We start from the raw sequence: 26,061 nt of genomic DNA, 5'->3' as shown, positions 1-26,061 counted from the left end.
TTGTTTTTTAAAACTGTGGTTATACAAATGGCAATCAATCTGCAAAAAACATGGTTACTACACTTTTACTATAAAAAACATAGTTTATTTTCGTATAGGTGTATTTTATTGTAATGCAGTACTGTTAATTCTTTGGATTTTAGTCAATGTACATCAAAAATTATATTTCACCTGCATTGTGAATGACAGTTTGCAATCTGTATCGAATGTGAACAGATAAAACACCGTAACCCAAAATAATATTAAGACGCCACCATCGAGCTGTACACAAAAACAAACACTCTACGCGAGTGTAACGATTCACGAACAAATGACTCTTAAGAGCCGGTTCTTTTAAGTGAATCACAAAATCCACAAGCAAATGACTCATGTATCGCTCTTTTAATGAATCGTTCGAAAATAATTAGCTGTTTGAATCAGTCTGATACATTCAACAAAGCGGTTATTGAATCGAACTCAAACAACAAGTTTTTATAATGTCAGTGATTTCCGTCGTGAATTTAAGTGAGTTTTGTGTATGTAGGGTTTATAAAAATAATATTACTGACTGATTCTTCATATGACAACAACATGTAGTTATGTGCGCAATATCCAGTCAAACAGCAAAATCGAGCAACTTACTTTTTATACACAATATTTTCAGGTACTTTGACTAATTTCATCCTGCCAACGACAACTATTTAAAACTATTTATTATAATTATGTACTATAAATTACTGTCGCCACTCCAAGCAACACAGAAATGGTGTTTGTTTTTGAGTTTCCTGAATCAATCAGTATTTTGAACAAATCATTTGAATTAATGATTCAATGACTCACTCATAAAACTGTCACTTGCTGCCACCTGCTGGACTTTCGGTGTAACCTACAGAAAGATTCACTGGAAAATCCCCATCAACCAATCAATCAATTATTAATAATAATAATAATAATAATAATTATTATTATTATTATTATTATTATTATTATTATTATTATTATTATTATTATTATTATTATTATTATTATTATTATTATTATTATTATTATTATTATTATTATTATTATTATTATTATTATTATTATTATTATTATTATTATTATTATTATTATTATTATTATTATTATTATTATTATTATTATTATTATTATTATTATTATTATTATTATTATTATTATTATTATTATTATTATTATTATTATTATTATTATTATTATTATTATTATTATTATTATTATTATTATTATTATTATTATTATTATTATTATTATTATTATTATTATTATTATTATTATTATTATTATTATTATTATTATTATTATTATTATTATTATTATTATTATTATTATTATTATTATTATTATTATTATTATTATTATTATTATTATTATTATTATTATTATTATTATTATTATTATTATTATTATTATTATTATTATTATTATTATTATTATTATTATTATTATTATTATTATTATTATTATTATTATTATTATTATTATTATTATTATTATTATTATTATTATTATTATTATTATTATTATTATTATTATTATTATTATTATTATTATTATTATTATTATTATTATTATTATTATTATTATTATTATTATTATTATTATTATTATTATTATTATTATTATTATTATTATTATTATTATTATTATTATTATTATTATTATTATTATTATTATTATTATTATTATTATTATTATTATTATTATTATTATTATTATTATTATTATTATTATTATTATTATTATTATTATTATTATTATTATTATTATTATTATTATTATTATTATTATTATTATTATTATTATTATTATTATTATTATTATTATTATTATTATTATTATTATTATTATTATTATTATTATTATTATTATTATTATTATTATTATTATTATTATTATTATTATTATTATTATTATTATTATTATTATTATTATTATTATTATTAAATAATAATTATTATTTATTACATATTTATTAAAATTGTCAGCTGGAAAAGCTACTTTTGCCTAGTTGTCGATTGCTGTAAATAAATGTTTGGACAGACTCAATCCCAGCGTACAAAGCAACGCTTCCCTGACTAGCCTCCATGCAATGGCTTTGAAGTGTGCGATATTTGCTTCATAAACTGTAATAAGTGGCAGACGTTATGGTTAACGCGCTGCGATTGGCTCACGGCGCAGATGCACTTTGTAATGATGTCCGCTGTATCTAAACAGTTTACAGTATTGCTCAGAGAGGCCTTTCATCTCGGTCAGCTCATAAAGAGAAAACCGTGAGCAGACGCAGCTGAAGACAAAGGAGGAGGGCCACAGATGGCACTGATTTGGGTAAAAGCAATGAATTATGGGAACCACTGAAGTGCACAAAGCAAACCTTCTACTTTCACTGCTGGACACTGAACGAGCAATTAAGCGATTGAATTAGATTCAAGAACAAACCGAGACGTTGATATGCATGGATTGGTGGTGAGGTTAGGGTAAAGACAGAGCTTTGTTTTAATGAGAGGAGGAATGTGGGCTGACGCTGGCTGGCGTTTCACCAGGTGTCTCACCCTTCCCCAGGTGAGCGGCACAACTCCAGTGCTTAAATACCAATGAAATGGAGCAGAGATCAGCTGCTTCCAGACTGAGCCAGTGAGAAACTGTCCAAACAAACCCAAGCAAAACAAACCCAAACCCAGCACGACATCTTTCTGATGCATTAGATGCGGCAAATAGCGTGCACAAATACTGCTATAAAATTAAACTGCAGCAAGTCATGGATTTCAAGGGACAGGGCTGCAAACTTTAGAAACAAAACTCTTTTGTTCACTGGATTATAAAAAAAATAAACTGCGTCATTATCCAGAGCATTTTCTGTAAGCTTCAACGGTGCTGAGCCAATAAATTATGGAAAAAAAGACAAGACTGACAAGATAAAATGCCTTTGTTTGTGAACATAATCAATGCATAAGCATTTTCAGAGGCAAAACTTAATGCAACGCCATTCAACTGCATTCTAGAGAATTCTGTGCATTTTAACAGTGCTGCAGGAGTTTTTGTGTTTCAGCATGACAGTGACTCTTTAAACAAAGCAAAGTCCATAAATGTCTAACTGAGTCTGGTGTGAAAGAACTTGACTCTCCTGCAAAAAGCCCAGACCTGAACCTGCACTCTAAAAAATGCTGGGTTAAATATAACCCAGCGCTGGGTTGAAAAGGGACAAACCCAGCTATTGGGTTGTTTTGACCCAAACGCTGGGTCAAAACAACCCAACAGATGGGTCAAAACAGCTCAACCGCTGGGTCAAAACAACCCAACAGATGGGTCAAAACAGCTCAACCGCTGGGTCAAAACAACCCAACAGATGGGTCAAAACAGCTCAACCGCTGGGTCAAAACAACCCAACAGATGGGTCAAAACAGCTCAACCGCTGGGTCAAAACAACCCAACAGATGGGTCAAAACAGCTCAACCGCTGGGTCAAAACAACCCAACAGATGGGTCAAAACAGCTCAACCGCTGGGTCAAAACAACCCAACAGATGGGTCAAAACAGCTCAACCGCTGGGTCAAAACAACCCAATAGCTGGGTTTGTCCTTTTTTAACCCAGCTCTGCGTTATATTTAACCCAGCATTTTTTAGAGTGTGGGGTGAACTGGAACACTTTACTCATCTAATGTAAATTTAAACAAATTACAACATATTTAAGAACCAAAACTGTGTAAAATATCAAACAAAAACTTTTTTATGACTATTAAATATCTTGAATTTATCCTTGAATATATTTATTATTTGTATTTTTTTAAAGTATTAGTTCACTTCCTGATTTAAAATTTCCTAATAATTTACTCACCCCCATGTCATCCAAGATGTGCATTTTCTATTTTCATTTTCATTTTCTAAAAAAAAAAAAAATCAAAATGTATATACTTTTTAACCACAAATGCTCGTCTTCACGCATTACATAATCGCGTTGGAAACGTTGTGTGCTGTTAGCTCTTCATCTGTATGTGTACTACGCTTCTAAAAGGTAGTGTAGGGCGAAAAACTCCATCTCGTTTTCTCCTCCAACTTCAAAATCATCCGACATCGTTGTTTTACCTTTTTCTGTAAAGGGCATTTGACTTTCTTTGCACGTTGGCTTTGTAAACACTGGGTCGGTGCTTCCGCCTATATGTCAGACGTGCATGATTACATAATACATGAGGTCGAAGTGCAAAATGAGCATTTGTGGTTAAAAAGTATATAAATGTTTTGTTTTTGTTTTTTAGAAAATGACAGATCATTTGGCTAGATAAGACCATTATTCCTCGGCTGGGATCGTGTAGAGCTTTTTGAAGCAGCAATGAAACTGCATTTTTAACCTTCAATCCATTGAACACCACTGAAGTCCACTATATGGAGAAAAATCTTTATTTTTTCTTTTGAACTGTTTTCATCTTGGATGACATACGGGTGAGTACATTATCGGGAAATTTTCATTCTGGAAGTGAACTAATCCTATAAGGCATAATTCAAACTTTCTATATATAGTTAGTATAGTCATAATTTAGGGTACAGTTCACAAATGAAGTGTAAAAAGAATAACTATTGGTTTTAGTTTATATATGTTATGCAGTGTTCAGCTTTTCTGCTAGTTGCCAAGATTAATCATTAAACACCAAATGAATAGGTTCAGTTGACAATTTCACCTTTTTGACAATTTTAATGGAAGGCCAAATGTTATTTTCTTGATTAGGTTAACCCTTAAGTTTTCATATTTATTTGAATTTAAATCATAATATTTATTGAAAACTACAACCATGTACCCAACAGCTGATGCATAATTAATATGCTTCTTGACGATAGGTCATTGGAGATCAACATGACACAATTTTTGTGGACATAAGTACAATGAAATATTTTCTTATTTACAAGGAAATTGTATTTAAACTCATTTTGAGCTCAGGATTTGCTCAAAGTGCACATTGCAAAACTGTAATTTATGGGGCATTTAAGGGAAGGCAATTTCAAGCATACTGAAAAACAGGGTGCACAAAATATATGTGTGTGATTATAGCATGCATTCTCTTAACCCTTGTGCGTCAATGAAAAAAGTTACACATAGGTTCATAGAGGACAAAAATGTCCAAAAACTGTCATAAAAAATTGAAGCTTGGGAGTACAGACTTAAGTCTGGTCTTATTTTAAAGAAGACCCTTAGCAGATTATAGCTGAAGTTAAAAAAAGTTGTAAAAAAAAAAAAAATACCAAAAAAGTTTATGAAAATGATTTATTTTATAAAACATGTTGAACACAAAAGTTGCTAGAAAATCAAAGCCATAAATATAAACAAGCTGTGTTCCAAATTTGAGGTTGATATATCAAAAAATGAGCTTTTAGTAAGATTTGGTTTAGGTGCAGTACCAAACTTTTCCCATTGGATTCCAGCAAAGCTCCGCTGTCAAACACAGCAGTGGGATTTGTGATTCGCAGTACAGTATCATTTCTCTCTCTCAAACATTACAGGTAAACACACACATTTTTTTAGGACACACATACAAACCACACTCTGACATCCATACCAACACACCCACACAATTATAGCTGCATAATTTATCCAACTGGCTCTATAATACAGCAAAAGCAGAAAACAGGAAAAATGTGAGTATTTGCTGTATGTCGTGTCTTCTTCGCTTAACAAGCAATAATGACTCGTGACGACTTGAATTTAAACAAAAGAACTGATTTACTTATTTTAATTATTTTTTTTGATTAATTTAATTTTGAAGCCTTGACAACAAGAATGAAAGCCTATTAACAAAGACTGCATCATTTTATAGTTAAATGGCCCTGGGATTAAAAATTGCCATTTTAATGGGTTTCAATGAGGACATTTTTGTCCTTAAGGTCCTGAGAGGAACTATTTTTTTTGTACCAATAGTGTAAAACAGATTTATTAAAGCAAATGAGGGTGAAATATTAAAATTCCAATAAAAATACACACCTGTGCCAAAATTTATGCAGTTGGCATTAACACAGGCAAAATGATAAAAAAAGGGTTAATGTGTAAAATAAGGCATTTCTTAAGAAATTTGTTAGAAACAAATATAATGATCAACAATGGACATGAAATGTACCCTAAAACATAGACTGACCCATATAGAAACATCCTTATATATGTCTGCATTTTAAGCTTCATAATCTGTTTTGCAGAAACTGAAAATAACTATAAAAGACAGGGATCAGGAGCGTCATGACAGGTCTTCAAATCAAGGGATCTTCAGCATTGTGCTGAATTATCTAAACTAAACTAAACACATTTCAAAGGTCCAGCAGGCCAGCTGCTTGTTGAGTAATCCAATCTCATCTCTCAGTAAGATCCATAACGAGAGACGTCTGTCATCAGACTTACAAAAGCTTTCCAGCAGAAAAAAGGAAAACACACACACACACACACGCACGCACACGCGCGCACACACACACACACACACATGTTGTGTTTCCATGTTTTATGGGGACATTCCATAGGCGTAATGGTTTTTATACTGTACAAACTGTATGTGCTATTGCCCTACACCAACCCTACCCCTAAACCTACCCCTCACAGGAAACTTTGTGCATTTTTACTTTCTCAAAAAAACTCATTCTGTATGATCTATAAGCTTCATGGGGACCTCAAAAATGTCCCCACAAGGTCAAAATTTACTAGTATTACTATCCTTGTGGGGACATTTGGTCCCCATAACGTGATAAATACCAGGTACACGCACACACAGACAGACAGACGGATGTAGATGTCAGGCTGAGATACAGTAGGTCCTTCTTATTGATTCTTCGTATTAAATAGAGAGAGAGAGAGAGAATTTAGAAAGTGAGTGAGAAATTAAACAGAATTTTCTATCAGATGTGCTCCATTAACACTGGATATTTTATATACTTAGGAAACCAAAAAGAAATTACTCATAAAAATGTAATTTGTAATTTGTCATTTGTTTGAGTTTTTGTCTCGTCTCTGCACTTGAATTTCAAAGGCTGTGATTTATCTTCTTCATTTCTCCAGATCTAGACCTCAGCTAGAGCATTTTCCAGCTGCAAATTAAATGAGATTCATGTTTTTGCATTCTGAAAGAAGCAATGTAATGGTAAAAGCCTGCAGACACTGATTTGTTTATTTCTCGAAGCAAATCACAGAACATATACTAATGTTCATGATTAGTTTAATTTAAATATACATTACTGTGCAAAAGTTTAGGGTAAGGACCATTTTTTGAAAAATAATTAATACTTTATTCAGTCTTGATGCAGTAAATTGATCAAACGTGACAGTAAAGCCATTTATAATGTTATAAAATATTTATATTTCTAATAAATGCAGTTCTTTTGAACTTTCTATTCATCTGTGAATCCTGAAAAATAAAATCACAGTTTTCACCAAAATATTGTGCAGCACAACTGTGTTCAACATTGTTAATAATCAGAAATGTTTCTTGAGCAGCAAATCAGCATATTAGAATGATTTCTGAAGATCATGTGACACTGAAGACTGGAGTAATGATGCTGAAAATACAGCTGCGCATCACAGAAATAAATTACAGTTTAACAGATAGTCACATAGAAAACAGTTATTTGAAATTATAAAAATATTTCACAATTTTACTGTTTTTACTGTATTTCTGATCAAATAAATGCAGCCTTGGTGAACAGAAGAGACTTCTTTCAGAAACATTTAGACTTTTATGTGTCAGGTTGCAGCTAACTGGTGTGAATTATTTCTGATCGACATATCTCATAAATCAGAAGATATTTCTGAAAGCGCATAACTTGCTTACATGATTAGATCTTCTAGTGTCTAGTGTCTCTTCTAGTGTCTCTTCTAGTGTCTCTTCTAGAATCAAGACAATAACCTACAGCAGGACACCGCAAACGTACAGGCCTGTAAAAGCTGTAGTTTAGAAGAGTAGATCAGTTCGGTTGGAGATGACTGTTTTGTTCCATTTCAAACACAATGGAGGCACTGAGGCCAAATCACTGAAGCTTTCTGTTTGCTGAGCGAGTCATAAGAGAAGCCAAATCCACTGTGGACAGAACGGCTTGCAAAGGGCCGAAGTGCAGTGGAAGCCATGAATCATAAGTACACTTCATTCTCCACTGAGTCATGCGAGTTTGTTCCTATGAATGCCTTGTTGTTGGCCTATAAAGTGGAGCGAGGTCAGTCAACATGACCAATAAACCGGCCTCCTCCTCTGATAACCTGCTTCCAACTCGCTCGTCTTCCTCACAAACCTCACAATCACACCCTAATTATTTGTACAGAAAATAACAGTGAGCCCAGTGCATGCTGGGAGGGTCGCATCCAACGACGCGTTGGGTTTCTTCTGTCCAAGAGCAACACGCGGCACAGTGGCGCGATTCAGGCTTCGTGTGGCGACGCTCATAATGAAGCGTCTGTTTCGATCTCCCTTGTGTTTTAAAGGGAGATTCAAGAAAAACACGTCTGATTTATGTCGTGCGAGTCCAATTTAAATAGCAAACACACAAAGGATTATTTTGACATTTCACGGCTCGTTGGCCCCATTAGTGACAAACTGCCAGAGGAAGTTGTGTGGGAAGTGTGGTCAGATATGGTATATCAGAGAACGTCACACGAACAATAATCTATATTGGTAAATGATGGAGTAGATCAGACATATGGTTGTTGCAAGCATAATTTGTGAGTGTTTCTTCACATACAGTAGACTAAACAAAGCCTTGTCTGGGTTGGAAAAGATTCTAGTAAACTGAATTTAGAATAGAAGGAAACTGATAGTTTGTTTGGACAATATTCCACACAGTTTAGTAGAAGAAATGAAATGTTGATATGATAAAGCAAACAAAGCTTGAGTGCACATGAATCTGATTAGAGCTCCACGTCTCTGAAATATTCCCGCTCCACATCACACAGTCAACATGAGCCTTTACAGTAGCGTGCTATACATACTGTACCTTTCTTCATTCTTGATTTTCTTGAATATTCATTATGTTCTGACATTTTATTGTATCAGAATTTTCTCTGATAGCCCAATTGAAGATTTTCTTTTTGAGTGATGCTTATCTGTGCAAAACCTGCAGTGACGATGATAGGGTGTTGTAGCTGGTTGCCAAGGTGTTGCTATGCAGTTTTAGCGTGTTGCTATGCAGTTGCTAGGGTGTTGTGGATGGTTGCCAAGGTGTTGCTATGCAGTTTTAGTGTGTTGCTATGCAGTTGCTAGGGTGTTGTAGCTGGTTGCCAAGGTGTTGATATGCAGTTTTAGCGTGTTGCTATGCAGTTGCTAGGGTGTTGTGGATGGTTGCCAAGGTGTTGCTATGCAGTTTTAGTGTGTTGCTATGCAGTTGCTAGGTTGTTGTGGATGGTTGCCAAGGTGTTGCTATGCAGTTGCTAGGGTCTTGTGGATGGTTGCCAAGGTGTTGCTATGCAGCTTCTAAAGTGTTCTAAAGTGTTAAGCATTTTAGTGTGTTGCTAAGCAGTTGTTAGGATGTTGTGGATGGTTGCTAAGGAGTTGCTATGCAGTTGTTAAAGTGTTCTAAAGTGTTGAGTGCTTTAGTGTGTTACTATGCAGTTGCTAGGCTGTTGTGGATGGTTGCCAAGGTGTTGCTATGCAGTTTTAGTGTGTTGCTATGCAGTTGCTAGGGTGTTGTGGATGGTTGCCAAGGTGTTGCTATGCAGTTTTAGTGTGTTGCTATGCAGTTGCTAGGGTGTTGTGGATGGTTGCCAAGGTGTTGCTATGCAGTTTTAGTGTGTTGCTATGCAGTTGCTAGGGTGTTGTGGATGGTTGCCAAGGTGTTGCTATGCAGTTTTAGTGTGTTGCTATGCAGTTGCTAGGGTGTTGTGGATGGTTGCCAAGGTGTTGCTATGCAGTTTTAGTGTGTTGCTATGCAGTTGCTAGGGTGTTGTGGATGGTTGCCAAGGTGTTGCTATGCAGTTTTAGTGTGTTGCTATGCAGTTGCTAGGGTGTTGTGGATGGTTGCCAAGGTGTTGCTATGCAGTTTTAGTGTGTTGCTATGCAGTTGCTAGGGTGTTGTGGATGGTTGCCAAGGTGTTGCTATGCAGTTTTAGTGTGTTGCTATGCAGTTGCTAGGGTGTTGTGGATGGTTGCCAAGGTGTTGCTATGCAGTTTTAGTGTGTTGCTATGCAGTTGCTAGGGTGTTGTGGATGGTTGCCAAGGTGTTGCTATGCAGTTTTAGTGTGTTGCTATGCAGTTGCTAGGGTGTTGTGGATGGTTGCCAAGGTGTTGCTATGCAGTTTTAGTGTGTTGCTATGCAGTTGCTAGGGTGTTGTGGATGGTTGCCAAGGTGTTGCTATGCAGTTTTAGTGTGTTGCTATGCAGTTGCTAGGGTGTTGTGGATGGTTGCCAAGGTGTTGCTATGCAGTTTTAGTGTGTTGCTATGCAGTTGCTAGGGTGTTGTGGATGGTTGCCAAGGTGTTGCTATGCAGTTTTAGTGTGTTGCTATGCAGTTGCTAGGGTGTTGTGGATGGTTGCCAAGGTGTTGCTATGCAGTTTTAGTGTGTTGCTATGCAGTTGCTAGGGTGTTGTGGATGGTTGCCAAGGTGTTGCTATGCAGTTTTAGTGTGTTGCTATGCAGTTGCTAGGGTGTTGTGGATGGTTGCCAAGGTGTTGCTATGCAGTTTTAGTGTGTTGCTATGCAGTTGCTAGGGTGTTGTGGATGGTTGCCAAGGTGTTGCTATGCAGTTTTAGTGTGTTGCTATGCAGTTGCTAGGGTGTTGTGGATGGTTGCCAAGGTGTTGCTATGCAGTTTTAGTGTGTTGCTATGCAGTTGCTAGGGTGTTGTGGATGGTTGCCAAGGTGTTGCTATGCAGTTTTAGTGTGTTGCTATGCAGTTGCTAGGGTGTTGTGGATGGTTGCCAAGGTGTTGCTATGCAGTTTTAGTGTGTTGCTATGCAGTTGCTAGGGTGTTGTGGATGGTTGCCAAGGTGTTGCTATGCAGTTTTAGTGTGTTGCTATGCAGTTGCTAGGTTGTTGTGGATGGTTGCCAAGGTGTTGCTATGCAGTTTTAGTGTGTTGCTATGCAGTTGCTAGGTTGTTGTGGATGGTTGCCAAGGTGTTGCTATGCAGTTTTAGTGTGTTGCTATGCAGTTGCTAGGTTGTTGTGGATGGTTGCCAAGGTGTTGCTATGCAGTTTTAGTGTGTTGCTATGCAGTTGCTAGGTTGTTGTGGATGGTTGCCAAGGTGTTGCTATGCAGTTTTAGTGTGTTGCTATGCAGTTGCTAGGTTGTTGTGGATGGTTGCCAAGGTGTTGCTATGCAGTTTTAGTGTGTTGCTATGCAGTTGCTAGGTTGTTGTGGATGGTTGCCAAGGTGTTGCTATGCAGTTTTAGTGTGTTGCTATGCAGTTGCTAGGTTGTTGTGGATGGTTGCCAAGGTGTTGCCGTGCAGTTTATAAAGTATTCTAAAGTGTTAAGCATTTTAGTGTGTTGCTATGCATTTGTTAGGATGTTGTGGATGGTTGCTAAGGAGTTGCTATGCAGTTGTTAAAGTGTTCTAAAGTGTTGAGTGCTTTAGTGTGTTACTATGCAGTTGCTAGGCTGTTGTGGATGGTTGCCAAGGTGTTGCTATGCAGCTTCTAAAGTGTTCTAAAGTGTTAAGCATTTTAGTGTGTTGCTAAGCAGTTGTTAGGATGTTGTGGATGGTTGCTAAGGAGTTGCTATGCAGTTGTTAAAGTGTTCTAAAGTGTTGAGTGCTTTAGTGTGTTACTATGCAGTTGCTAGGCTGTTGTGGATGGTTGCCAAGGTGTTGCTATGCAGCTTCTAAAGTGTTCTAAAGTGCTGAGCGTTTTAGTGTGTTGCTATGCAGTTGTTAGGGTGTTGTAGATGGTTGCTAAAGAGTTGCTATGCAGTTGCTAGGGTGTTGTAGATGGTTACCAAAGTGTAGCTATGCAGCTGCTAAAGTTTTCGGAGTGTTTTAGTATGTTGCCATACAGACGCAAGGGTGCTGTAGATGGTTACCAGGGTGTTGCTATGCAGTTGCTAAGGTGTTTTAATTGTTTTATTGTGTTGCTATACAGTTTCTTTATATGGACATCAACTTGAGATAGTCACCACCGATAAGCTATTACTAAACATAATGTAAAAACTTAAATTTTCTGTAAAGCTGCTTTGCAACGATTTGCATCGTGAAAAGCGCTATACTGTACAAATAAACTTGAATTGAACTGAACTGCATTTCTAAGGTGTTGTAGAAGGCTGATAGGGTGTTGCTATGTATGTGCCAAGTTGTCGTAGATGGTTACCAGGGTGTTGCTACGCAGTTGCTAAGGTGTTCTGAGTGATTTTAGCATGTTCCTGTTACATTTGCATTGTTGTGGTAATGCCGTACACACATTCATGTAGTCACAGCAGCTGCATACGGCATTATTATGTAATCTGGCTCGCAGCACATATGGTTTGTGCTAGACTTCCAGACACTGCTTTTCCTCTACAGTCAGGTAAATTACAGCTGTCTGTCACTAACATCACACAGATCACGACTAACATGCCTGTTTTAACCACTTCCAGCTGCTGTGAGCAGACTCCGTGTTCAGATGCTCTACTCCAAAGCGTTTCTGCCAACTGGACCAAATGAAACGCAAATGCTGGCCTTAAACTCTAATCACTAATGCAGTAATTGTGAGACCCGCTGTTTGTAAATCTAGTCAAATATTCAACAGTCTGCCAGGTTACCACACATTAGCGTGTGCACATGAATTTATGAGTGTTTCTTCAGCCATCAGCTATGCAATCGCTTAATATACTAAATTACATTAAAACGCATTACCATTGAAATGAAATGAAATGAAAACTCTGCCAACAATGCTGAACAGGTTATATATTGTACTGTACATCATCACAGGAGAATTCATTTTTTCATGAACTTTTCATGCATTTTTTTATTTTTATTTATTTATTTTTTAATTTAGCATTGTGTTTGATACTGTTATGTTATAGAATTAACTGATAAAAATAACATTTAAAATATTTCTGGGAAAAAAAAACAGGAAAAAATTATTGATTGATTTATTTGTTTGTTTGTTATTTTTGTATTTTATAGCTAGCATTTTATTTACCCCAAATATGCACAATAAAATAATATTTTCTCACTTTTTGCATTATTTGACAACATTACAGACAGATACACAATAAAAATATCTTGTTCAAGTATTTCTGTCATTGCCATTTCTGTGTTTAAACCCTCAAAGAGCTATTTTGGCATTTTATTAAGTGCATATGCTAGTTGGACCGGCCTAGCTAGCATTTTATGTACCCTAAATACACAATTTCATATAATTTTTTTTAAAAACTACAGATTAACGCACAATAAAAAACGTATGCGCAATGTGAACGTGTACAGGTGATTGGAGTTTCTCATAAAAAAAAAAAAAAAAAAAAAAAAAAAAAAAAATAAAATATATATATATATATATATATATATATAATTGAATTATCATCATTTTAAAAATGCAATTATTGAAATTTTACTTTACTAATATCCATTGCTTAAGACAGAATGTTTGAGTCATAAGTAAAACAATAAAATCTATAAATAAGGCTTTTAAAAAGTAGCACAAACAAATGTCAACAGAACAGTTTTCCGAGTTTAATGTGACCTTCATATAATAAAAAGAGAAAGGAAATCTGTCATTTCAGAGCTCCAAACCTTTGAAGAGATACTGCATTTGGTCATTTTAGTTGATAAACTGCATCATTGCAGTACATATTTCAACAAATACTGTGGTTGGAAGACAACACCAAGATACTGTTTTTCTCTTTTTATGAAAAATACTACCCAATATCTTTCATTGTTCTGTCATATAATATGTGAGGGGGAACAGATGGACCTGCCCTGATCATGTTTTATCGTCTATATTATTTTCAGATTCAGTATTCAGTTTCTTGCTGCATTCTGATGGATCTGACCCTCGTCTAGGCCGCTCAAAGCCTCTGCAAGCCAGAGATGTGTTTTGTGTTGCCAACATTCACACGGAGGAGTCCAGCTCTCTCATCTGAAGAAGACAATCTCTTACCTTTCAAAGCCCAGCTGCCGTATTGATCTCTCCCATGATGAACCTGAAAAACAACACAAGAAGCTGTTCAAAACAGCACAGAGATGATCCAGTCTGTAATCTGATGTAGAGGCTAAAGCTCAAGGCTGCTAATCAAAAGTCTGCTGGTTTGAACCATGAATGTAGTGAACTAAGAACCATTGGCTGTTGATTGGACTGTGAAAAGCTTTGAAATAGCAGGTTGATGGAAGACTGACGTCATTTCAGAATCATTTATATTTGATCTAATATGTTGATTTTGAAACACTATGAAGACATTTTTTATGTCATTAGATTAGCATGCACTAATAAATTATTCAGCCCTATCTCATTATTTTTCTTAGGAATTCAAACTGTCTGGGTATTAGAACAATAAATGCTGTTCTTTTGAATCTGTGAATCCTGAAAAATAAAATGCATCACGGTTTCCACAAAAATATTGTGCAGCACGACTGTTTTCAATATTGATAATAATCAGAAATGTTTGTTGAGCAGCAAATCAGCATATTAGAATGATTTCTGAAGATCATGTGACACTGAAGACTGGAGTAATGATGCTGAAAATACAGCTGCGCATCACAGAAATACATTACAGTTTAACAGATATTCACATAGAAAACAGATATTTTAAATTGAAATTTTTTTTTAATGGTTCTTACTGTATATTTGATCAAATAAATGCAGCTTTGGTGAGCAGAAGAGACTTCTTTCAAAAACATGAATAAATCTCACCAACTCCAAACTTCTGAACACTGATATAGTTGTGGATACAAGATGTAACAAGTATGTATGTGCTAAAAAATGTATTTCATTAAACCATGCTTCAAGTGTAGTGTACTGTAATACACCGTAAGTCACTTCAGATAAAAGCAAATGACTTCTAAATGACTTCTTATTAACAAAACACATGTGAAACGGCATTGTTTTGATATTATTCAGTCTTTCATTCGATCCAGAGCTGAGCTGATATCACCAGATCCTGCGCGTTACACACTTACGAAGAAACATTTGGCAACATTTATTGTGTTGAAGGTTTTAGTCGGGCAGAAAACTCAAACAAAACACCATGTGATTGATAGTATACTGAATCTGGGTCTGTTTACAGGGACACTTCCAGGTATTCAGAGTCTCTGCCGAGAGAAATGCACGCCTTCCAGTTCATCTGCAAGACTGAAGCAATTGTCCAAGATTTGACAAATTATTACTGATGGAATTAGGCTGCGGACTGCTTGGCAGCTGAATCACATTGGCAAACTGGAAGATGAGCAAACCAGAAACACTGTAAGAACAAAAAAATTATTCAAACCACTCATATATCTCTGTTACGCTACGACATCACGTGACATCATTCAAAATATGTTCAATTTCATATTCAAGGAATAGTTCAACCAAATACAAACATTTGCTGGAAATGTGCTCACCCTCATGCTATCCGAGATGTAGATGAGTTTGTTCCTCCATCAGATTTGGAGAAATGTAGCACTGCATCAGTGTCTCAGCAATGGATGCTCTGCAGTGAATGGGTGCCGTCAGAATGAGAGTCCAAACAGCTGATAAAAACATCACAATAATCCACAAGTAATCCACAGCACTCCACTGTTGTCTCTCACATCAAAATCCAGCCACATATTTGTTTAGAGCTGTTTAAACGCTGCTTGATCTGTGCTTTTTCACCACTTTTTTTTTCTTACCCGCATGCAGCTTTTGTCTTCTCCAGATGTTAACTGATGGACTGGAGTGCTGTGGATTACTTGTGGATTATTGTGATGCTATTTTCAGCTGTTTGGACTCTCATTCTGACGGCACCCATTCACTGCAGAGCATCCAAGAAATTTTAGAATTGCTCTTAACACTTTATTTTACAAGGATGCATTATACTGATTAAAACCGACACATTTCAAGTTGTTTTTATTTTTTTATTTATTAAATGCTGTCCTTATGTTCTTTCTATTCATCAAAGAATAATATCTAAGTACAAAGTTTTACTTAGATAACAACGTTTAAAAAAAATCATGCATAAGGACATGCATTTACTTAAAAGAAAAAAAATAAATGTCAGATTTTATACTGAAATGCGTATTAAGCATGTAAAAAAAAAAAACACTAAAAATATTGTTTACAAAATTATAAACCATATGCATAAACATTAAATTCACAATGCTGAAAAAAAACTATGAACAAGAGAGCTTAGAGGTTTACACTTGACGTTTATATGACATACACCCTTAAATCACTGAATACCTGAATCTAAATCAACCGTATAAGAAAGCATAGATAGATAATAACTGTATTTAAGCGGGCCATCGCTTTCTTTTATCTGGTGAGTATCCAAATACTTTTATTAAGCCCAATTACTAACAGACACCAGATGTTTGGGGGGTTTTTCTTATAGAGACGTTCACAAATATGTCTAGAGTTTAAGAAAAGTTTCCTTCTCAGAAAGTTTCCTTGTTGACATATAATGCTGTATTTGGAAAAGATCTATCAAGTCCGACTGAGTTGTGATATCGAGAGTGATCAGAGAATGCCGAATCATCACAGCTCATAAAACATTCACACACTTCACATCTCCAGTCTAGCGGTAGTTCTGGTTTCTCCTGCTGTCTCAGGCGGATCTCAAGGCCTTCGTGATGACGCTCAGGAAACCGTTCAGGATGAGGTCTGCTAAACAAAGACTGCTCGATTGAAAGTCTGATGATTTCATAATATTTCTCTGTGGGAGGACTGAAAACACACAGAGATCACGCTGAACTCCTCGTGCTCGTTTCAGACCGTCTGTGAAAGTTATCAAGCCAGCGGGGAAATAAAGCGGCTTGTCTTCTGTCTGGAGTCCACATGAAGGTGTGGAGCTTCTCTGCTTGCATGGATTTGGAGAGATTCGGTTTAGATGTTTTCAGATGTGGTTAACATTTTCATTCTCATTTGTTTTCACAATGTCACCCGAGGAGAAGTCCAACTCAAAACAAGCCTTCACAGAAATCCAGTGCGTTCTTATTGTTGAAACTCAGCCATCTATGTGGTTGTTCACAAAACAGTTTGGAAACCATTTATTTTTATTACTTTATTTTATTTTATTTTATTATTTTATTTAAAACATTTTTTATTTTATTTTATTTTATTATTTTATTTTATTTTATTATTTTATTTTATTTTTTTTTAATTTTATTATTATTTTATTATTTTATTTTATTTTAATTTAATATTTAATTTTTATTTTATTTTTTTAATTTTATTTATTTTTTAATTTTATTATTATTTTATTATTTTATTTTTATTTTTATAATTTTTTTTATTTTATAATTTTTTTATTTTTAATTTTTTTTATTTATTATTTTATTTTATTTTAATTTAATATTTAATTTTTATTTTATTTTTTTAATTTTATTTATTTTTTAATTTTATTATTATTTTATTATTTTATTTTTATTTTTATAATTTTTTTTATTTTATAATTTTTTTATTTTTAATTTTTTTTATTTATTATTTTATTTTATTGTATTATTATTATTATTTTTTTTGGGGTGAAAAACCTATTTCCACCACAGAATACAAAATAAAACAAGCAATTGTGCGATAAAGCTTAAAATAAGAACACTTGTATGAAACATTATCTCACACTGTGAGATGTAAAGTCATAGTAAGACATATTATAAAGTAACAATTATGAGAAACATCTAAGCAATAATGAAAAGCTGCCATCAAAAGAAATAAAATCATTTATTATTAAATAAGGCAGAAACAAGCTTTCATATGAAGGAGTACAACACTAACTCTCAAAAAACACAACAGTAATTTATACAAAAAAAAAAGATCTTTCAAAGTTAAAGCAAAGATTATTGGATTAGGTTTTACAAGAAATTACTATTTCATTTTTTTCTAATTCAAAAGTTCATGTTAAATTCAATGTGTTACCTGCCAATTATTTGTAATTATTTGTGAAATTCACTAGCAATTTCTGACTAAAGAATTATTTCAATGTAATTCCCACACCATTTTAATGTGTATTTATTGCATATTTTATCTTTAATAATAATTTTTAAAATCCTGAATATATATATACTATACTGTTCAAAAATTTTCAAGTTAAGATTTTTTATGTTTCTGAAAGTAATCTTTTCTGTTCACCAAGGCTGCGTTTATTTGATTCAAAATATAGTAAATATTGTGAAATATTATTACAATTTAAAACAGCTGTTTTCTATGAGAATATCTGTTAAACTGTAATGTATTTCTGTGATGTGCAGCTGTATTTTCAGCATCATTACTCCAGTCTTCAGTGTCACATGATCTTCAGAAATCATTCTAATATGCTGATCTGCTGCTCAACAAACATTTCTGATTATTATCAATGTTGAAAACAGTCGTGCTGCACAATATTTTTGTGGAAACCGTGAGACATTTTATTTTTCAGGATTCACAGATGAAGAGAAAATTCAAAAGAACAGCATTTATTTGAAATAGAATCTTTTGTAACATCATAAATGTCTTTACTGTAATTTTTGATCAATCCAATGCATCCTTGCTGAATAAAAGTATCAATTTATTTAAGAAACTGTTGTTGTTTTTTGTTTTTTTGAGGTGAGTGCACACACTGAAGTCATTGTCAGTGTCAGTGATCTTGTGGAAACCCAGTGTCGTCACATCGAGCTTTTGTTAGAAGTTACGCTTAAAAACATGTAGGACCAAGTGTTGTGTTTTTAGAGAGCAGGGAGATCCGCATCCTGAGGAAGCCACAGACATATGAAGACAAACTATTGTGTGTGTGAACCTGAAACATTTAACACATTATCATCTCTCACACTACAGCAGGCGTTTGACTCTATGAAGCAGAGAGCTGATCAAGAGCTTTCGTCTCGACTTCCCCTCAACAGAACGAGCGTTTGTTTACTGCTCAGATTGATTAGGACACAGATGTCATTCCTGGCACAGGCCGGGTTTACCACATCGCACAGAAATGCAGTGTAAACACGTACTGAGACGCTAGAGCGGCTGATGAACAGAGGAATGCTCGTTCTGCTGCATGCGTTCTGTCGAGTTTGTTTGTGTCTGTGAAACACACTCAGTGGCACAAAACAGCATTTTGGCGAAGAGTTTATTTGCAAAAACAGATAACTCAAAAATCATGTTTTTATTATGTTTTCATTGTGCTTTATTGTGTTAGTTAGCTGTATTATTATTATTTTTTGTTATTTTTACTTAATCAAAATATCTCAACTGCAGTTTGATTGAGATTATTGGAATGCACAATGAAAAAAAAAAAAACATGATTTTTGAAAATTGTTAAAAACGGAGCTCTTCAAATATTGATTTCTTAACTCTTCTGAGGATAAAAGATTGGTATTGTGTTGTTTAAAAATGAATATAAGCATTTTACTTTGACCAATTGTCATTTCATGCTCTAAATGACAACATTTTTATTTAAAATTGGGAAGAAAGGTCATCAGTAGTTTACAGAATTAAACAAAAAGTATGTTTTACTCAAACACATAACTATAAATCATAAATCCAGAGAAACTGAGAATTTTCAAAGTGGTCTCTTATTATTTTTATTTCCATAGCCGTATGAATATATGCATTATGTAAGAACTATTATACATAAGAATATTTAAATTCTACAATATTCTATTCTATTTCCAAAACAGAGTAAAAATAAGTAATTGTGCGATAATGCTTTAAATAAAAATATCATCACAATTTAAGTGAAATAAATTCACTTTGTGAGTTGATAATGGTGACATTAATTCACAGTCAAAATAATGAGAAATAGATATGCAATTATGAATAATACAGTCGGCATCACAAGATATAAACCCATAATTGCCTTTTTTATTTCTTAATGCAGAAACAACCTTTCATATGAAGGAGTACATTACCATAAACCACAACAGTGATTTATACTGATTGCAATTTGTTTATCATTAAATAACAATTATATACAGCATGTATATAATATAATATAATATAATTATATATTATATTATATAATATTATATTAGAAATAAAAAACTGTAGCACAGACATAATTTTTAAAGCAAAATGTGACAAAAAGTCATTTGACAGGTTTTTGCAAATTCATTTTTTTGTTAAAAATTAAAACAAAAATTATTTGACTCCAAAATGCAACAGTAATTTGCATTGACTGCATATTTTAATCATTAAATAAAAAATATTTATATAATATTATATTATAAATAAGAAATATAGCACAAACACAACACTTTTAAAGCAAAAATATTTTACAAAAATGCATTTGTCAAGTTTCAAATGATTGATTACACACATTAATTTCTTGTTAGAAATGAATAAAAGAAAGTATTTGGCACTTTCTGGTTGCAAAACATTAGCGGAACACATTTATTTTATAAACCAAAACATCCAGCCACTAAAATCACTCTTAGGAACATTTGATTAAACATAATTGCAAAAATGCTTTGCTAATGACACTTTGTGTATATTTCGTTATCAATGCAATTAAATGTAAATATTTTGTTTGATTTAAAAAGACCTCAAGCATACTTTCTGGCCACTTCTTGCAGAAATGCACAGTGCTCAGCTGTTTTCCAGCATTTTGAAAGCTGCATACGGATTGCAGTTGAATCTTAGGATTTGTTTGTGTTTTGCAGATGCATCTAATGCACAAGATATGAACGCCAGGTGTTTCCAGATGTGCTGTTTCCGTTCTGACAGGAACACATTCAGTCTCAGCCAGCTGCTGCTGTTTCACAGTCAGTTCTTACACATTACACAGCACAGGTGATGAGGGCTAGTGGAGGAAGAGCTGATCTCAGGTCAGGCATTACTAAACAATGCATGTTCATCCTGACTGCATACGCACGACCCATATATACAAACAAAGGAAAGGGGATGAATGCTGACTGATTCAGATAAACATATGAGCGCTTCTTGTTCGCCTGCCAGCTTCCTGAAGTATAGATGTCATACATCCACGTCTCGGCACAATCACGGCCAATATTTCATGTCTGAATCATAATCAGTAACAGAGCACATAAAAGTGTTACATTTTTCATTCACACTGTAGAAGAAAGAGGTCATGCTAAATGTTATTTTTTCTGTCGAACACAAAAGAAGCATTTTTGAAGAAACTCTATTTAGATTTTTGTTGAATAAAATTGTAACTTTTTATCTCACAACGCTGTAATTTTTCTTGCAATTACGAGTTTATATTTCACAATTCTGGCTTAAGAATTGCAAGAAAAAAGTCTGAATTGTGAGATTTATTTTTATTACAAATATTATTATTATTATTTTTTTTTTTCATGGTAGAAAATATACTGAATTGCAAGATAAACTTGTAAATGGAAAATATAGTTTCACAATTGCAAGAAAAAAGTGCTAATTGTGAAATAAAAAGTCATAATTAATTCTTTGTATTACTTTTTTAATTTTGTGGCAGAAACAATACAAAACAAAACGAGCAAAAGAATTGATGTAAACTCAGAATTCTGAGGAAAAAATTCAAAATTGCAAGATTTGTGTCAGTGTCCAAAAATAAATATAAACATAACTGTAGATTATTTTATATGATCCACAAATCAACTTGATCTGACTCAGAGATCTGGTTCTCAAGTTAACAGCTCCTTGAAGTGCAAGACTATAAGAAAATTAAAGTCATAAAAAGTACTTTTATGGTATTTTTTGTCTCAGGTTACTTCGCAAAAAGAGAGTATCAAACAAACAGGCATCATAAGGACATGTGGAAAGAATACTGAACTTTAAATCATGAAGAGCATGTAAGAAACACAGAGAGAAGAATCAAATAATTCACCTGCAAGAGCCAAAATGGTTCTCTGAAATACAACAAATAGGGTTAGGTTTGTTTATGATAATGCCAATGCATGACGTTAGAAGCCATCATGCAAAGATTCACGAGAAACGATTAAATGAAAGCTTAACTAGTAGCTGGTTCTCATTACAGGGCTGTTATGAAATATTACTGTAATGCTCTTCTCATGTGCATTTAGCTATAACTCTTGCCACAAGTCGAAGTCTGACTTAATATCTGTTTGATATGAAACCGTTTTGTGGTCATATTTATAAACAGATGAAACAATCAAATTCTGTGGCTCGATCTAAAACTATGAATATGGCTTTGGAAGCATCTGTTAAATAAATATCTGTGTGATTAGTTTCAGATGTAATGATTTTTAATGCGAGTAGAGTTTGCCACATGCTGCTTAAAATAACAGTTTAAGGTAATGCAGATAAAACATTAAATATAAATGAGGTTTTACAATCCTGGACTGTTGCCAATCAATGATATTTTAGTATCATTGGGATAGTAGTTTTTATGAATATTTTGAACCTGTTTTTATTTATACATTTTCTGTTTTATTTCAATTCTTGTTAAAGTTTAAGTAATTTTGTTGTATGCTTTTATCATTTTTAGTTTTTTTTTATGTGTATGTCTGTATAGTTGTTATTTCAGTTTTAGTTAATCTAAATAAAAAAAAAAGAAATGTTGCAGATTTTTTTTTTAATATTTAACTTTATGCCTGTTAATGCTAATTTCATGTAACTTTTTTATGATTTTTATTTACAATAACCCTGTTGCCAATATAACGCTATTAACCACCAAATTGCATTGCTTAATTACAAATTAAACTACATTTACATTGCCAAATTACATAAAATACCATGTTCACATCAGAAATGTATAGAGAATAATACTGAGAGAAAATATGCATTTTTTAGTTTGCATATGTGACTGAAATAAAACTATTGCAAGCTGATGGGAAATTCTCAGACATAATTAAAAAGAATTTAAAATAGACATTAAAATGTACAACAATTAGTAAAACAATTGTTGCAAACAGATGCAAATTATTTACAAAACATATCTTGAAAGAAGTCAGAACAAACATATGTGACCCTGGAGCACAAAAGCAGTCATGAGTAGCACAGGTATATTTGTAGCAATAACCAACAATACATTGTATGGGTCAAAATTACAGACTTTTCTTTTATGCCAAAAATCATTAGGATATTAAGTAAAGATCATGTTCCATGAAGATATTTTGTAAATGTCCTACCGTAAATATATCAAAACTTAATTTTTGATTAGTAATATGCATTGCTAAGAACTTCATTTGGACAACTTTAAAGATTATTTTCTCAATATTTGGATTTTTTTGCACCCTTAGATTCCAGATTTTCTAATATTTAGCCAAATATTGTCCTATCCTAACAAACCATACATCAATGAAAAACACATTGTATGGGTCAAAATTATCGATTTTTCTTTTATGCCAAAAATCATTAGGATATTAAGTAAAGATCATGTACCATGAAGATATTTTGTAAATGTCCTACCGTAAATATATCAAAACTTAATTTTTGATTAGTAATATGCATTGCTAAGAACTTCATTTGGACAACTTTAAAGATTATTTTCTCAATATTTGGATTTTTTTGCACCCTTAGATTCCAGATTTTCTAATATTTAGCCAAATATTGTCCTATCCTAACAAACCATACATCAATGGAAAGCTTATTTATTCAGCTTTCAGATTATGTATAAATCTCAATTTCGAAAAATTGACCCTTATGACTGGTTTTGTGCTCTAGGGTCTCATATTACAAATGCACTGCTGCCTTACAAACACTGAAATAAATGAAAGGAAGCTAAAGAGACAATGAAAAGTGAGTGTATGAATCAGGTTTGTTCACAGAGGCCCAGCGCTCATGACCCGGCCAAAGAAACACATTTAGAGCACTTACAAACGTCTAAAGACACGTATGCTAGTTTTAAGCTGGCACCCTCCTCTCTTATAAAACTCAAGATCGGTTTTTCATTTCTTGAATGCTTAGTCATTGCTCTCTATGTCTGCTAAAAGTTTTTATATCAAATGGTTGGGTAAGGATATGTTTTCATGAGCCTATGAGAGCGTATGCAGGGTTTGCGTAATGCATGGCGTAAGCGTGTGCTGGTGTTCAGTCAAACATTAATGCAGTCAGTGCAGATCTCAGAGGCTCTGGCTCAGATCTCCTTCATGTGCCTGCTGTTGTTTTTGGCTCCTATTAGCTTCTATTAACATGTGTGCGCACCCATAAGAAAAGCCATTGCATTCATCTGACCCTAAATCATAAAAAAGGGTTATTTTTTTGTTGTATTTATCAAGGATGCATTAAATTGTTTAAAAGTGTCAGTAAGACATTTATAATGTTACAAAAGATTTCTATTTCAAACAAATGTTTTTCTTTTTAACTTTCTAAAAAATAAAAAAAAATAAACTTTTCATTTCACAATTCAGAATTTTCCTGTCAATCCTGACTTTATCATTCTCAACCGTGAGAAAAAAGAATTGAGATCGTAAGACATAAACAAATAGTTGCAGGTAATAAATGCTGAAATTATAAGATATAATTGAATTGCCAGAAGTAAAAGCAGAATTATTAATATGCACAATTGCGAGTTATAAACAATAGCGAGATATAAACGCTACATTTCAGGATATAAACAATTGCAAGATATAAACACTGAATTGCGAAATACAAACGAAGAATTACGAGATATAAACAAAGAATTGCAACAAATAAATGCAGAATTGAGAGATAGACAACTGTGTTATATAAATTCTGAATTTCTATATCATAGTTCTAACATTTTCCTCAGAATTGTGAGAAAAAAAGTTACAATTAACGGTTTTATTCATTCGTTTTTTTATTTTTTTTTATTGTGTGTCAGAAACAAGCTTCCATAAAAAAAACAAAAACACTTATGTTTAATCGTAATAAGATTTCAAAATATTACTGTATTTTTGATCAAATAAATGCAGCCTCGGTGAGCAGACGAGACTAAAAAACTTTACAAACCCCAAACCTCTGAACATATATAAAAACGTATTAGTGAATACAGAAATGTAGAGTGAACACAAACCTTAAAACTACCAATGCATGAAAAAAGCCAAATATATTTAACTTACAGATTCTCTTTATTTAAAAGTGAAGGGTGTAGTTTCTGTCACCAAATGTAATTGTTTGGACAGCATAAGCTCAAGCATTTGTCAGAGTATTTAAAGAAACGCTAGCAAATCAAGAGCCCCTTCTACAGTATCATGATTTGATGCTGGCAAAGACACAAGAAAGAGCAGCGCCCGTCCTGTTTGAGAGCTCTTCTGTCATGTCTGGCTCCTTCACTCTTCATAATAAGTTTATCTCCATCTTGAAGGCAGATGTTGTGGCTTTTACGCTTGGAGAAAGTGGCTCTGGGGTTCAGTGTTAGTGTTAGTGTTGGGGTAACGTGATCCAGGCATCCAGCTCAGCAGCTTAAGCAATCGCACGTAACTTGACTTACAAATCTTACAGATACAAATCAAACTAGCCTATCCTCACACAAACGTTCAACCATACATTCACTTTTACTGGTTTCACATTTTAGTGGCTTAAGTGGCTCTTGGATTTTGTGAGCAAAGAACATTTTAGTCCTCAATCTGAAACTAATGATGATGTGTTAATGACAATGACAACTCTAGTTGTAACTAGAGTTATTATAGTTAACTGAAAGTAAACCATTAACTCTTTCCCCGCCAGCGTTTTTGACAAAAAAAAGTTGCCAGCCACCGCCAACGTTTTTGCTGATTTTCACTAAAATTTCATGGCCCCCAGAATATTTTGTTGTATTAATATCTGAACATGCAATACATCAAAATAAGTATCAGACCTTCTATTTAAAAAAAAAAAATAATAATTCTAGCTTCAAGCATTGTTTTTATGAACACTTGAATGTAGGTAGGTTTCATAAAAAAAGCAACATTTTGAGCAAAAAGCTGAGAAAATCGAATTTTTATCAAATACTACATCTGGATCATATTCAGTACTATTATCAAAGCAAGGATGCAGTAGATGGCTTCCATCAGCGCTCCCAAAGCTTGCACAGGCCTTTACCTATTCCTGGATCCACATTTCACTCGCTAACATTAGGCAGTTTTCATTTATATGCTGTTAAGAGTTGATGATCACATTATTTTTCATATGCATATGCTTACATATGAGATCGCTTGTTTCTGCGT

General features: G+C 33.4%; 1 protein-coding gene across 1 annotated transcript in view; it reads right to left on the bottom strand.

Annotated features, from left to right (window-relative positions):
- LOC107713889 (piezo-type mechanosensitive ion channel component 2-like) overlaps nt 1-26,061 on the bottom strand; it is a 130,110-nt gene that overhangs the window by 70,547 nt on the left and 33,502 nt on the right. The window contains exon 4 of the mRNA XM_016519539.1: nt 14,015-14,057. Coding sequence (XP_016375025.1) covers nt 14,015-14,057 — 43 coding nt within the window. The remainder of the gene's footprint in view (nt 1-14,014; nt 14,058-26,061) is intronic.

Source organism: Sinocyclocheilus rhinocerous, unplaced genomic scaffold (assembly GCF_001515625.1).
Source record: "Sinocyclocheilus rhinocerous isolate Xijiao unplaced genomic scaffold, SAMN03320098_v1.1 scaffold642, whole genome shotgun sequence".
Classification (NCBI taxonomy): Eukaryota; Metazoa; Chordata; class Actinopteri; order Cypriniformes; family Cyprinidae; genus Sinocyclocheilus; species Sinocyclocheilus rhinocerous.
Note: the sequence above shows the minus strand (reverse complement) of the source record. Positions and strands in the feature narration are given on the sequence as shown.